Below are 15,665 nucleotides of genomic sequence, written 5' to 3'. Positions count from 1 at the left end.
ATTATTAGCCTCCTAAAAGTCTTAATAACTAATATATTATAATAAATACCTAATCATAATACTTTTAATACCTTAATACCTATTATTAATAAAACGTTAAAAGAATCCCTTTTAATCCTTAATTATAAAACTTATACGGTTATCGAATAAGGAATTATTATAATCCGTATAATACTATTATACAATTGGGGATTTCCGATAGGTATTATTTCGGACCGAGACTATAAATTTATATTAGTATATTAGCGTAGTATATAGATTATAATAGGCATTAAACTATTTATAATAATAGTATATTACCCTTTAGGAAATAGAGGAGCCGAATATAAGAATAAAATAATTGAAATTATAATTAAATTCTACGTATTTATATACGACTTCGGTTATAATAAATTATTAATTATCCCTTCCTTATCATAGAATTTAAATAGCGTATTTATTAAGAACTTTAAGGCTTCGCTATATAAGTATCTATTTGGATACAAGCTGTTGGGACCCTTAAATATTCTTATTAGTAGGATTGAATTATTATATTAATTTATTAATAACCCTACTATTCGAAAGTACATCCGCTGGGAAGCCTAATTAATTATAGATTTTACTATTACTAATACTAAATTTTGCTATAATTTTAACTATTAATAATTGGAATTTAAGGAAGGGGATAAGGTATTTTTAAAGTTCAATTATAAATATTATTTGCTAGGACGTTCTTTATAAAAGACTTTTTAATAACGTTTAGGACCTTTCAAAATTATTAAGAAGGTCGGTCGCCTTATTTACTAATTTAAATTATTACCGAATATGAAAATATACCCCGTTATTTTAGTAGTATACTTTATTATAATACTTAATAATCAAAATCTATTTAGCTAGACAATTCCCCTACTAAGATTAGTAGAAGATTTGTAAAGCAACTCTAGCCCCGGCTTAAATTTAAACTCCGAGGCCCCTTGCTATAAGATCGAAAAAATCGCTACGTATAAATAGGTTAAAGGGAAGATTTGGTATTATGTTAAATAGAAGGGCTATAATTACTATAATAACTATTGGAAGGATACGAAGGATTTAAAGAAGCCTAAGGACGTTGTGGAGGACTATTAGAAATACCGCCCAGATGAGCGCCGATCCGGAGCAACCCGGTTATATATAGATGGCTAATATAGAGTCTACTTCGTAGATAAAAAGGACCGGAAGGAAGAGGAGAGAGAGCCCCTACAATACTCGCTAAAACGAAAGTGAGGGTATCCCTATTGAGGACGATAGGCTTCTCTTTGTGGCGCTGGGACTTAATACGGGATGTATTATATATATAATTAGATTCAATTGACTAGAGTAGATTTGGTATAACTGTAGTTATACTTATTACTGTTAGAGGCTTTAGCACGCTTAGGCACGTGCCTACTCACGTGCCTGGCTGCCCGGTCGCATGGACCCATCCTATAAGGTGGGCTAGTAATAAAATAAGGGAATTCCTATAAAGGGATTCCCGCGCAGGCCGGCCTTCGGCTACGCCTTTCTTCCTCTAACATCTTCTTCTTTAATATTACAATATGCACCAGCATTGTAATATTTAAAGACACCCGTGTTACCCTATCAGAGCGCTAGATAACCTTCACCTTATAGTTTGAGAGAGTGTTAACGTTATTAGTACTATAAGGATAGAGGAACTTATCTCATTATTAGATGAAGCGCGGATTAGATTTTAGGAGTAGTAGAGAGTAAAATAAAAAATAGCTACTAGTTAGTTGCTTTAATATAAGTATTTAATATCTAACTTAATTCTTTATTTTACTACTTTAATCTTATTAATTAATTTAGGAATATAAAGGTATTATAAAGTACGTATAAGTAGCGGAAAAGATGCTTTTTTAAAGCGTATTTAGAGTTGTATAAACTTATAAGTTTTGGACATTTTTCCCGAGCAATACCCTCTAGAAACAAGTAGAATATAATAATTTATAATATAGTATAGTAAATAATATAATTATTACCCCGCATCGGGAAGTATACGTTTATACTTCTTATTAATAACCGTTAAATACTACTTTTTATAATTAATATTCTATAACTATTTTTAATCTAAAATCAATAATGAAATACTATATATATTTAATATATTATTGTCATCCATCCTATATATTTTCTTTACGTATATTGCAATATAGAAGTCAATATTTCTAATAATATTAGAGAAATTTATAAGCTACTAATAGGCTACTTCCCCGCATTATTCGTATAAATAATGAAATAAAAAATAAAATATCCTATATTTATATTAATATAATAAAATCAACTATACCCTCCATCTGTATCTTCTATTTACGATTTTCATTTCAACTCTTTATTTATACGTCTTATTATAAAATCTATATAACGTATCATTCAAAATAAATTTACTTAAGTTAATACGCCCAAATAGGAAACCCCTACCCCTCCTTTCTATATACTTTCTTTACTCTTATACTTTTCTCCTTCTCTCCTTCTTCCTCTTTCAACCTTACAATTACAAACACTCGTACGTATCCCCTTATATACCTATTATCTATTTAATCTCTACTAATATTATTAATATATAAATAGTAGATTCGGTTATATTATATATCTTTCCCGCTACTATAAATATTTAAAATTATTTTATTAAGTAAATTTAAATAATAGTTAATATTATCATCTAATACTTAAACTTACCAACATACTATCCAACACACGTTCCAATAAAAAAGGAGGAGGAAATTAAGAGAAGGGAATTCCCAAAAAGGCCCGTATAAACTATAATACTTATCCGCTACTTTCAAAATACTAATAAATTATAAACGAATAATACAGAATTAAAGGAGGGTATACCTACCCCCAATAATAAAAAAGCAGCGAAAGAGCCTAGTACGGAGAGAGGCTTATTATATAGTATTTATATAATTAAAATTATTAAAAATATAAATAGTGAAATTTAGAAATACTTTAATTAAAAGGGTATAGGATCTATTTATTAGGAGTATATAAAGGGCAACTATACTACTTAATGCAAAATTATAAATTAAAAGCTTAATTACTATTTAATTAATATTAATTAATTTAAGTCCCGCCTTATATTATTCCTAAATTTAAAATTTGGTAGGAGAAGAATCGTATTATAAAACTTAAGAAGCATAGCGACAATTTTTTTAAGTAAGGTTAAGCCTTTATTAAAGAAATTTGTAAATAGAATAAAAATAATAATAGTAATAATACTATTTCTACTTCTTCTAGCCCTATTCCTACTATTTTCCAATAGGTTTTTAATATTATTCCTTATTCTATAATCCTTTAAAAGACTAATATTAAAAAATATAAGAAAAGAAAGTTAGCGCTATTTACCCGCTAAACTATAATTATAAAAGAGTAGTTACAAATAGCTTTTCTAATCTAAAAGTATATAGAGGATATAATTAGAAATATACGTACTATAAGAGATAATTTAGTAAATTTAAATCGAAATATTTTAGAATTATGGGATAATGATTAATTCGCTACTAATATATTACTACCTAGGCTTTTTTAGGCATTCTATTTATACTTATAGACGAACCTGAAATTAAATTTAAAGTTAAGCGTAAGAATAAGGAATATAAAAATAAGGAGGAGTATAATAAGGATAATAATTATAATAATAATAATAGTAATAAGAGTAGTAGAATTAATAATAAGGACCTCTTTACTACTACTAAATAGTTAAAAATATATTTATTAACTATATTTTTACTATTCTAATAGGATTTTCTTTTCTTCCTACAATTCCAAAGGGCTTTTTACCTATTATCTTACTTTTATATAATTAACTACCCTAATACTTTCCCACACTATTTGAGCACCGAAATAAATAATATAGACTTTAAAATAATAAGAAGAAAAATAGTAATCCAATAATAGTAACAAGAATAATAAAATTTTTTGATAATTATTACAAATATTAAATAACGTTTTGAATATATAAAACTTAATTTAAATATAGTAAATTATAATACTTAATATAAGGTCTTTTAATATTATATATAACTATATAATAGTTTAAGGCAAGATTCTTCTAGTTATATACATACTATATAAAAAGTTTCAGAAACTTAATTCAAACTTTGTATTATACATAATAACGCTAGCATAGTTATCATAATGCCGGCCGCCAGCTCTTACGAGCCCGCAACTTTAGCGCGCACCACCCGCAACATTCGCGCGCTAAGCGCGATTACAGAAGTTATAAGTAATATTGGTGTTTATCCGTGCGGTGGCTAGAGTTGAGGCTAGAAGGGGGGGAGTGGGGCACATTTTTGGGACTTGGATAGACCCCCTAAGCATGACCAGGTTCTTTGAGAATGCCACCCTCCCAAAAGTTCGATAATTCAACCAGCTTCCGGTTCGGTGTCCTCCAGTTGTCCATACCTAATCACAGCCGTTGCTTGGCTTCAAAGACACTTGCTCTTTTTAGCCTGCTCGTCTGTGCATTGATGCCATGCCTCTAGGTAAATTTGGCTTGGTCGGCGATAACGTTGAGACAAGAGTCCAATATCGATCATGACTTGCCAAATTTGAAGCACGCCCAATGACAGTCGCCGGCCGTGAGGGACTGCTGCTGTTGGTCCAGGAACAGAAGAATCCTTGATGTGATGCTCCAACACCATTCCCGAAACGTCAGGTACCTCTCGAATCTCCCGCTCTCGGCCAGTCCAATCATGTCGTCCATGTCGAGTTTGGATCGGCATCTCTTGCTTTGCTGAGAGGCTGACTCGAACAGACAGACAACTCGGGAGGGCCCGTTCTCACGTGTGGGTTCTTGCTGGAGACCAGAGGGTGGTATCGATGCTGGACGGCTGTAAATCCCAACCCGGAAGGTGGGTGATTGTCGTCCTGCCCAGATCGATGTTACGCGCCGCGACGCCGAGACTTCATGATCCGGCTCTGCGTCTGCGGATCGACACTCTGTCAGCACCTCCATCCAACGCCCAGTATCAACAAGAGCGGCTTCTCTTTTTTCGGAAGGTCGTTGGAGCATCACGATGGAGGGGACTTGAGGAGGAGGAGGAGGAGGAGGAGAGGAAGAAGAAGATGAGAAGGACATCTGGTGGCAAAAGTCGAGGATAAATATCATCCAGATCATCCCCCGTTTCCGATTCAATCTCCTCATCACTCCAACCATCCAGCCTTCCTTCAATCCTTCCTTCTCGTCTTCCATCCTCTCAACGGTTCCCGGCCTTTCAAACACCAGCAAACATGAAGCTGTCCGCTGTCCTCGCTCTCCTGCCTCTGGCCATGGCCGCCCCCTCGGCGCCCATTGACAAGCGCGCTCCCATTCTCGAGGCCCGCGCCGGAACCCAGGCTGTTCCCGGCAAGTACATTGTCAAGCTCCGCGAGACTGCTTCCGACGACGACCTCGACAAGGCCGTGAAGAAGCTCGGCAACAGCAAGGCCGACCACGTCTACAAGCACGCCTTCCGTGGCTTCGCCGGCCGCATCGACGACAAGACCCTTGATGAGATCCGCTCCATCCCCGAGGTAAGCCTTCTGTCCTCCGCTCTGTCCTCTGCTTTCGAGCATTGGCCGGCATCTCTAACACCCAACAGGTCGAGTACGTCGAGCAGGAGGCCGTCTTCACCATCAACACCTACACCTCCCAGTCCTCCGTCCCCTCGTGGGGTCTCGCCCGTCTTTCCTCCAAGACCAAGGGCAAGACCACCTATGTCTACGACAGCTCCGCTGGTGCCGGAACCTGCGCCTACATCATCGACACCGGTATCAACACCGCCCACAGCGACTTTGGTGGCCGCGCTACCTGGCTCGCCAACTACGCCGGCGATGGCATCAACTCGGACGGAAATGGCCATGGCACGCACGTGGCAGGTACTGTCGGAGGAACCACGTATGGTGTGGCCAAGAAGACGAATCTCTATGCCGTCAAGGTGCTCGACTCCAACGGGTCCGGCAGCAACTCGGGTGTCATTGCCGGCATGAACTTTGTCGCCCAGGACGCGCAGAGCCGCAACTGCCCCAACGGCACCGTCGCCAACATGTCCCTCGGCGGCGGCTACTCGGCCTCCACCAACAGCGCCGCTGCCGCCATGGTCCGGGCCGGTGTCTTCCTCGCTGTCGCCGCCGGCAACGACGGTGCCAACGCCGCCAACTACTCGCCCGCTTCCGAGCCCACCGTCTGCACTGTCGGCGCCACCACCTCGGCTGATGCCATTGCCTACTACTCCAACTACGGCACCATTGTCGACATCTTCGCCCCGGGTACTTCCATCACCTCGGCCTGGATCGGCTCCACCACCGCCAAGAACACTATCTCGGGCACTTCCATGGCCACTCCCCACATCACCGGTCTCGGCGCCTACCTCCTCACCCTCCTCGGCAAGAAGTCTCCCGCTGCTCTCTGCTCCTACATTGCCAGCACCGCCAACTCTGGCGTCATCTCTGGCATTCCCTCCGGTACCGTCAACAAGCTTGCCTTCAACGGCAACCCCTCCGCTTCTTAAGCGGTTTTTTCTTTCTTTTCCCCCTTTACCCAAGTTAAAAGAAAGAGACGCAGTCTGGGAAGGATGCGCATCGCGTAATGGTTGATGATTGGAATGATATGATGGATGAAGGAAATGGATGGATGATGAGTCGAGGTAGTGACCAGATTTGAAGGCTCTGGTGCACAAATCTCTCACTCAAAAAAAAACAAAAGTGAGGGATTCTTTTTCTGGATGCACATTTTTGGAAGGATTGGGCATGTAGATACTAGTTTCCCTCTCTGCTTCTTTTTCGCTAGATCTTTCCAGCTTGGAACGGATCTTGTTCGAGGGTCTTGGCCAGGCCGTTTACTCGAACTGTTGGCAAGGATTGGTTTGGAGTGAATGAATAAAAAGAGTCAAACATCACTTGATTGTTTTGCCTGGTGATTTTGGTGATGACTGCTTTGCTTGATTGTCCTAAGTCGTCTTCTTTTTGTCGCCGCTGAGAGTTTTCGATGCTGTGCTAGTTGGAAGGGAGTGGTCTAGAATTGAAGAGCAGTGCTGGCCAAAATGTCGCGGGAGAAATAGAACAAACCAACGCCAGATCAATGACGCTAAACTGGATCGATGTCGCGGCGTGTCCTGGTCCATCAGTAACTCGACGAGCCGAGTTCGGACTGAGATGTCGCCCTAACGCATCTTGCGCAAAGCTGGCAGGGTGACTGATAGCGGGATAACTGACCCGGTAACTGGAATTGGACCCCCTCCATCCACAACGCCAAAATCCGGACTTCGCCAAGGAGGCGCACAACGGACGACCAATGGGCAAGTCTCCGCGCGAAAGCCGTCGAGCAACATCAGGAAAAGACGAGTGATGGCTTTTGTATGATTGGAAGAAAAATCACGTATGAAACAAGTGGCGTAGATGTCAGCCCAACAAGTCCTTCCTCATCCGCTCAATCGGGATCAGGATGGCGCGAGATGACTGCTCCGAACACGTCTTGCTCAAGGCTCCAGGTGTGGTGACACGCATCTAGGATGGCGTTGAAGATGACAGGTTGACAGATTGACAAAGGGTTGAAGGGAAACGGGATGGGGCATGGAGGTCGAAACGGAAGCAGCCGGGACAAATAGACAAACGAGTGCAGTAAATTCAATAATGTATAAACTTCTCGCCTGTCACTGTCAAAGTCAAGATCATGCTCTATCATGTCATCGCCGTATCTAGACGCCTCGTGCCCACAGGGCGGGCCATCAAATGCCGTGCCGATCAGTGTCCAACATGGATCGCCATCATCGTCAACTCCTTGTATAGGCCATGAGACCAATGCTGTATGTGTAAACAGTTCTTCTTCCATGCTTTCCATGCAAGTGAGCAGTGGGTATCGTAGAGGTATCAATCATGTCGCAAAAAAAAGCAGCAACGCAATAACCAAGAGAGAAAAGAAAAAGAATGAAGCAACGCAAAACCAACTCCTTCTACTGCCGCGCACATCCAAAAGACTCATGCAATCCCCGCCATCAATACCAACTGCTCTTCTCTCCATCCTCAATGCTCCACAGCATCGTACACTTGTCTGTCTGGCACACCTTCCTCCTCTCCAAGTATTTGAATTTGGGCCCCAGCGGTCCGACAATGTAGTGATACTCGCCAAACAGCCTCCACTGCCTATAGTCCGCCAGACTATAGACGTCATCACCCCACGCTCCTTCAAAGTGGAACCAGCTTGTTGGAGCCTTTGGATTATCCGCCGCGGGGACCAGGGAGGTGTACTCCTTTGGAGGATCGGAAGGGTTGCCAAGGTAGGGCGACTGAGGGGATGAGGGTGACTCGGTTTCGTTCAGCCCGGCCTCGTAGTCGTACCAATAGCTGTAGTGGTTGAGAGCAGGGTCCCAGAGAGGACCGCGGTCGGTCACGTCCTTCAGAAGCTTGAACGGCAAGACGTAGGGGTGCAAGCCAGGCGTGGCATACATGGCGTGACTTCCTACCGCCGAATAAATCACCGGACGGGGTGGTTTGCCGTTGGGTTGAGCCTTTTTCTCCAAAGCAGGCCAAGCGTAGGCCTTTCCGCCGGCGTGCTCGGACAAAAACATGGCTTTCGGGATCCCGTTATCGAAGCGCACCATGCAGTGCTCCCAGTCGCCAACGTGGTTGCCGAAGCGGATGCCCAGCACGGTTTGCCCCAGATTGTACGAGTAAAAGAAGAACCAGAAGGCGTCCAGAATGCCGGCCCCTTTGTCGACAATGATGAGCACGGCGGGGCCATTGGAATAACCGCTCGGGTTGGGCTTGTTCTTGTCTCCGTCGGAAGGGGTGCCGCCAATGGGACGCTGCGGCTCATCGTCACCCTGCATGAAGCGCTTCTCGCGACGCCATGAAGGACCGCCCTTGCGATACCGAGGAGCGACGATCCGGTTCGGCGGGTGCTGTTTGTCGGCGTCCCACCACGTGTTTCCGTCCGTAGGCACAGTCGGGTTGTTTCCGGGGATTTTCTTGTCGGGGTTTCCGTCGTGCTCATCATCGCCATCGTCATCCTCATACTCGACGGGGATCCCGGCTCGGTTGTGGAGCCACTCGGGCCTGGATTCCACATCATCCATGCTCGTCAGAAAGACGGTGCCGTTCTTGGCGTTGAGCCTAGCGAGACTCCCCAGATCAAGTTCGTCCGTCCTGTTCACCGACCCGTCTTCGTCGTCGAGGAGGCCCATGTGCTTGACGTGCTCAGCCATGTCGGAAGGCCAAAAGTGTTCGCCCGAGTAGAGGTGGACGAGCGGCGCATGATCGAGGACGTACTGGGGGACTTTTTGGAGCGTGTCGGAAGACTCGGATCGCTTGCGCTTGAGGTCGACATGGCCTGGCGCATGTTCCCAAGATTCGGTGCCGGGCTTGTTGACAAAGACTGCTGCTCCGTCATCATCCCAGTCACCAACACCGAGCACTTTGGCTATCTCTTCCTTCATGTCGAGGTCAGAGCTGGGACCCCGACCCCAACCGGGCAGAGTGGGCGCATCCCATCGGATGTGCTGAATACCGCATAGGCCAAGGTATCGGCAGACCTGGCGATCGAACCAGTATGGGGAGGAGTTGACCCATTGTCTGTCTCGCTTTCGTTCTTCGGCATCGGGAGGCGTAGGGTTGAGGTAGCGCGGGAGGAAGGTTAGGACCAAGACGGAGAAGATGGTGAGGGCGGTGACGAAAATGGTCGCCCGCCGGAGGGTGTAAATCATGTCTATCGGAACCTTCGTATGGTGTGCGAAGGTGTGTTGAAGTAGGACTACTAAAGATGTTGTTCTATCAAAGTGGCCGTGTTCATAGATGTCGAGGAGAAATGTATTCGTATTCGATTGTTGGTCGAGGAGACCCGTGGCTCGGCCAGGTGACAAGATGGATCTGACCTGCAAGGGACGAAGGGATGCCGGGTGTCGGACTAAGCGGCGGTGGTGCAACAGGTGAGACCAGACCAGGGTATTTTTGAAGATGAAAGGGAGACGAGGAGGAAAAACACGAATGGATCGGAAGAGGAAAAAAAAGGTAGGATCAACAAACCCTCCGCACCCTCCGCCCAACCAATGTGGTGCGTGGAACTGAGGACACACAAACAAGGAATGAGTGATCAAGTGGGAATTGGCGACGGGAAGGACGGAAAATGGAAGACTAGAGGTATCGGGGAAAATATGGGATTTTTTCAAAAGAATCCGGAGAACAAGAAGAACCTACAGACGGGACTGGAATCATTGCAGTCCCAGTGTCGGTGTCAGTGTCAGTGTCTCAGTGTGTCAGTGCCACAGCGCTCCGGTCAGAGTGGGGTGGCTTTTTCAGGGTGCATCAGGTGCCGTCAGCACTGGTCGCCAGTGGTTCACACTGCTGGAATGGCCACCTGGAAATGCCCGGGTGGATTTGCGTCTTTGCGTCACGTCAGCCAAGAAAGGCGGACCTGCGCCCAGAACAAATCGAAGGCCAATCCACGCATCCGGCACAGTCCCATTGCGGTTAAGCGACACGTACCTGATACCTTTCAGTACCAGGCCATTGCGTGGGCAGAGCGTGTAATAAACCCTGATTTTCAGCACATGTACGTGATGAAATACCTCACTTATGCAAGCAGATCACCATGCGTCCCCCACTTGGCCTGCTGTATGTACACTACCTGTCAATGGAGAGATTGTCCGATGCTGCCAATTACAAACCAACCAACGCCAACGCCTTGCCAATACTGCCATCATGGAACTTGTCTCTCTACCGATCCCTCACGCTTCTCCCCCCGCCCCGCTGCTTCCGTCCCCGTTCCCAGTGGCATACTCCAATGGGTTCGGCGCCCAGCTGGTTTGCGGCACGGGCGGATACAAGCTCGTTGAGCTGTCCTGGGGCTGCTGCTGCTGCTGCATCTCGACTCCAGCCAAGACATCCGGCGCAACGGGATGAGCCGGAAGCGTCTCTTGTGTCTCGAGCGGCTTGAGGACCGCTTTCCGAGCCCGCGGCCTCCGCACCCTCTTCTCCATCACCCCCAAGTGCTTGCCCGTCTGTCCAGGCTCCGTCCTCGGCATGTAACCGTTCTCTTCCATCGCCATCCTGCTTTCCCGGTCCTTTCGAAGCAGTCCCTGCCTCCACCGCTCGTACCTCCCATGTCCGTTTTTTAGTCGTTTTCTTCTGCGTTCTTCGCCCTCGTCCTCCATCATCAGTTTGTTCTGCCTAGTCTCTAACGGACGGATGGTGACTGAGTCGGTTTCGCCCAGCTTGCGCTTCAGCATGATCAAATCCTCCAGAAAGTGCGCCTGTGGTTGTCGCTGGCCCGTCTTGTCTCCGCCAATGTGCACGTAGACGCCGTCTGGGCGCTTGTACCGCTCGGGAATATCGTCGTTGCCCCAAGCCGTGATGCTACTGATTTGTTTGGTGAGGTTGTTGCTGTTTTGTTCCGCCATCTGCTTCGACTCCAGCCGGACTTCTTTGAAATTGATCCGTGTCGCGCTAGCGGCTAGGAGGTCGAGTTTTCCGTCGCAAAGCTTGCGCAAAGCGGGCATAGGGGCGTCTGAGTCGTGGGGTGTAAAGATCATTTCTGTTCCAATGTTTTCGCACCACGAGCCCTGGAAAATGTGGTTGCGGTAGGACACCATGGGTTCTTTGGAGTGAAGGTCGAGGATTTGGATCGTTTCGATTTGGTGGGGTGTTTTGGAAGGTGGTTTGGGTTTCTCGGTGCTGGATGGTTGCTTGCTCGTCTCTACAGGTTTCGGGTTGTGGCTCTCGTCTGGTCCTCGTAGTGCTGGGTCAATCACATCGTCCGTCTTGGGGTCAGCGTTCTGAGTGGCAGTCGAGGGGGCAACGTTTTGGGCAGCTGTGTTCTCGGCGACAGAGTTGTCGAGGTTTGGCATGTCTTTTCCCGGCTCGTCTTCGTCATCGGGACCTTGTAGTTCGGCTATAAGGTCTGGGTTCATCGGACGGGGTTCGGATGTATTGAACAGCGGGTTGTACCACACTCGGTAACCATTGCGGGTAGCATTGACAATATCATCTGGGTGTTTCTCGAGAAAGTCGCGGACCGAGAGGTCTAGGGTAATATAGTATGTCTGGTCTGGTCAGTAAAGTCAAGCAGGGGAGCCGAGGAGATGATGACGGACTTCTGTTTCCGTGGTCGAGTACTCGTACTCCCACTCGTCCTCGTCCTCGACTGGGGGTGCTGTAGAGTCCATGGCGCTGTCCTTTGATCAAGCTGACCGAGCAGATCGGGGTAGTTGTGAGAGGAAGGGCGAGAGGGGCTGGTGAATTACTGTGATACTCCAGACAATCAAACCGGACTTTGATGCGGTAGTCGTACCTCTAGGGAGTAAGATGCCGAGTTTCCTCGTGCTAATCGCCGCGCCTGTCCCAGGAAATTTTAGCGGTCAAAACTGGCAAAATCGAGTGCCATGTGCCTGCAGGACGGGAACAGCGGAGTGCCTTCCCCACTGCTACAGTGCTCGCTAACAAGGGCAGCCACTGATGGGATGCCCCGCCGTCACCAGCGACGGGGACTGGACCCCTCGGAGATTTCCACTTTGCAGTGACTCCATTCAGACTCTGACTGTTTGGTTCTGACGCGCCAGGTCTTGACTCACCAGCAACCCAGAACAAAACCCGTCACGTTGCCAGGTGGACAAACCGGGGAAACCAGACAACAAACAAACAAGATGCCGACCGTTCACCTCCTGGATTACGTCGCCGGCAACGTGCGCAGCTTGGTCAATGCCATTGAGAGGGTTGGCTACAGCGTCGAGTGGGTCCGGTCGCCGGAGGAGGTTGCCAATGCTGATGTATGCGCCAACCTGAATAGCTTCACGGAGACCTGACAATTGCTGACACGAACCTGTCCCATGTGGTAGAAACTCATCCTCCCTGGCGTAGGCCACTTTGGCCACTGCCTCTCCCAGCTCGCCTCCGCCGGCTACATGGCCCCCATCCGCGCCCACATCGAGTCCGGCAAGCCCTTCATGGGCATCTGCGTCGGCCTCCAGGCTCTCTTCGAAGGCTCGTCCGAAGACCCCAACTGCCCCGGTCTGGGTGTCCTCCCCGGCAAGCTCGACCGCTTCGACGACACCTCCAAGTCCGTCCCCCATATCGGCTGGAACGACGCCTCGTGCCCGACCAACCCCAACCTCTTCAGCCTCAACCCCGACTCCAAATACTACTATGTCCACTCGTACAAGATGCCCTACACCAAGGGTCAGCTCGAGTCGCAAGGGTGGGCGGTGGCTACCGGTGTTTACGGCGGCGAGACCTTTGTTGGCGCCATTGCCAAGGGCAACGTGATGGCCACCCAGTTCCACCCTGAGAAGTCGGGTGTTGCCGGTCTGCGCGTCATCCGGGCCTTCCTCGATGGCTCTGGCGCCGCTGCTCTGGCTTCCCACCCTCCCCAGGAGGTCCCCAACGCCGGCGACGATGCCCTCGTCAGCAAGGAGGGTCTCACCCGTCGTGTCATTGCCTGCTTGGATGTGCGCACCAACGACCAGGGCGACTTGGTGGTGACCAAGGGTGACCAATACGACGTCCGCGAAAAGTCTGACGACCGCAACGTCCGCAATCTCGGCAAGCCCGTCGAGATGGCGCGCAAGTACTACGAGCAAGGCGCCGACGAAGTGACCTTCCTCAACATCACCTCCTTCCGCGACTGCCCCGTTGCCGACCTTCCCATGCTCGAGATCCTCCGCCTGACGTCCAAGACCGTCTTCGTCCCCCTGACCGTCGGCGGCGGCATCCGCGACACCGTCGACACGGACGGCACCAAGGTCTCCGCCCTCGAAATTGCCACCATGTACTTCCAGTCGGGCGCCGACAAGGTGTCCATTGGCTCCGACGCCGTCATCGCCGCCGAGGAGTACTACGCCTCTGGCAATACGCTCTTTGGCAATACAGCTATCGAGCAGATCAGCAAAGCCTACGGCAACCAGGCCGTCGTCGTCTCGGTCGATCCCAAGCGCGTCTACGTCCCCAAGCCCGATGCCACGAGACACCACACCGTCAAGACTTCGTACCCCGGCCCCAAGGGCGAGGAATACTGCTGGTACGCCTGCACGATCAAGGGCGGGCGCGAGACGAGGGATCTGGATGTGGTCGAACTCACGCAGGCCGTGGAAGCCATGGGCTGCGGCGAGATTCTGTTGAACTGCATCGACAAGGACGGCACCAACAGCGGGTTTGATCTGGAGTTGATCAGGCAGGTCAAGGCGGCCGTGAGGATACCGGTTATTGCCAGCTCGGGGGCGGGCAACCCGGGTCACTTTGAGGAGGTGTTTAGGGAGACGACGACGGACGCGGCGCTGGGAGCAGGCATGTTCCACCGTGGGGAGTATACAGTACAGCAGGTCAAGGAGGAGTTGAAGGCGAGGGGGTTGGTGGTCAGACAGTTTGAGGGAGATCTCTGAGTGATATAGACGATTTTGCATAGCATATAGAAATGAGATACGATGTCACAGTCAAGGAGCGTGGCGTGGCGTGGCATGATACAATGTGTATTCCTATCAATCAGCCCGTGAATTGAAATCTCCGTTCAACAAACCGTCCATCAATACAATCCAGAATATGAGTCATTTCTCCAAACTTGATGCCATCCAGCACCTGACATATGCTCTGAAGCCGGTCAACGAAGAAGTGGAAAAAAAAAGAGTAACGAAAACGCACAACTGATGGAAGAAACAGAAACAAAGAAACAGACTTTTGGAGATGATGCAAAGAAATCCCGCTTTTCACAGCCAGTTATTCCTCCCCTCCTCCACAATTCTCCATGTTCCTCCTTCCGTCTCTTCCCCTTCCTACCCAATGTATCCACATGACACTTCCATTCAGTCGTGTCCCATGTGGATTACATCTCCATGCCCATGAACAGCCACCTCCCACTCACTACGTCACAAGTCTTTCCTCCAGACCAAAAGTCGAAAGTCGTCATGGAAAACCCGGCCCATTGCAGCCCCTTCATCAAGGGCACCGCTTCATGGTCGGGGATGGAACGGTCGAGGCAGATGACCATGTGGGAGCAGGCGAGGGGGCCGTCGGCCAGTTCGATGAGGGCTACAAGACTATGTGTCTGTTAGTAGGTGTTGGACAAGAAGGAAAAGGGGGAAGGAAGGAACAACAAAGGGGGAGACTACATACGCCTTCTTCAAATCCCTTCCCTCCACGCTCTGCTCGTCGAAAAAGATCATCAACGTCTTCTCCCCGGTTTCCATATCCTCAGCGACAACCCCGCGGAAGCTGGTGCCGCCCACGTAATCCCATAGTTCGATCCAGGAGTCGACGCGGTGCGATCCGTTTCCGGCGACACCGCGAGCATCGAAACCATGACGACTCATCAGGTGTTCATCCCCGATTGGATAGTCGTCGTATGGCGGGGTTAGAGGAGTGTTGTTGTTGTTGCCGTTGGTTGTTGTGGTACCATGGTTGGGATGGTTGTTGCAATTGTCGTTGTCGTGATAAACACTAGCCAGGCCCGAGCCCTGCACCGCCGAGTTCTTCTCACCTAGAAGCACGGCGCGCAATGTCTCGCAAAAGAACCTCTCACATTCTTCCCTGATGCGTAGTGTTGCCCCCCCTCGACGTCCCCTGCTGTTGTTGTGATTACTGCTCCCGGCACGTCTGTTGTTGTTTCCAGCAGATGACTTCGCCTTGGCAGTCACCGCCAGCTGGTTGGTTGACGTGTCGAGGGCCGCGAGGGGGGGGCTTGATGGCGGCGATGG

General features: G+C 48.2%; 4 protein-coding genes across 4 annotated transcripts; 2 read left to right on the top strand and 2 right to left on the bottom strand.

Annotated features, from left to right (window-relative positions):
• Positions 1-5,283: 5,283 nt before the first annotated feature.
• On the top strand, positions 5,284-6,503 carry NEUTE1DRAFT_134113 (uncharacterized protein; the record flags this gene model as incomplete). Its single annotated transcript, XM_009849114.1, has 2 exons — positions 5,284-5,526; positions 5,595-6,503. The coding sequence occupies 2 exons, from the start codon at positions 5,284-5,286 to the stop codon at positions 6,501-6,503; spliced, it is 1,152 nt and encodes a 383-aa protein (XP_009847416.1).
• Positions 6,504-7,748: 1,245 nt separating this feature from the next.
• NEUTE1DRAFT_74789 (uncharacterized protein) lies at positions 7,749-9,692 on the bottom strand (the record flags this gene model as incomplete). Its single annotated transcript, XM_009849113.1, has 3 exons — positions 7,749-8,764; positions 8,813-9,364; positions 9,446-9,692. The coding sequence occupies 3 exons, from the start codon at positions 9,690-9,692 to the stop codon at positions 7,986-7,988; spliced, it is 1,578 nt and encodes a 525-aa protein (XP_009847415.1).
• A 1,020-nt stretch (positions 9,693-10,712) lies between these two features.
• On the bottom strand, positions 10,713-12,149 carry NEUTE1DRAFT_143579 (uncharacterized protein; the record flags this gene model as incomplete). Its single annotated transcript, XM_009849112.1, has 2 exons — positions 10,713-12,026; positions 12,078-12,149. 2 exons carry the CDS (start codon positions 12,147-12,149, stop codon positions 10,713-10,715), a joined length of 1,386 nt encoding a protein of 461 aa, XP_009847414.1.
• A 477-nt stretch (positions 12,150-12,626) lies between these two features.
• NEUTE1DRAFT_74784 (uncharacterized protein) lies at positions 12,627-14,981 on the top strand (the record flags this gene model as incomplete). Its single annotated transcript, XM_009849111.1, has 2 exons — positions 12,627-12,749; positions 12,819-14,981. 2 exons carry the CDS (start codon positions 12,627-12,629, stop codon positions 14,355-14,357), a joined length of 1,662 nt encoding a protein of 553 aa, XP_009847413.1.
• Positions 14,982-15,665: the final 684 nt, after the last annotated feature.

Source organism: Neurospora tetrasperma, assembly GCF_000213175.1.
Source record: "Neurospora tetrasperma FGSC 2508 unplaced genomic scaffold NEUTE1scaffold_1, whole genome shotgun sequence".
NCBI classification, from domain to species: Eukaryota; Fungi; Ascomycota; class Sordariomycetes; order Sordariales; family Sordariaceae; genus Neurospora; species Neurospora tetrasperma.
The sequence above is the reverse complement of the archived record's forward strand: the minus strand, read 5'-3'. Positions and strand labels throughout refer to the sequence as shown.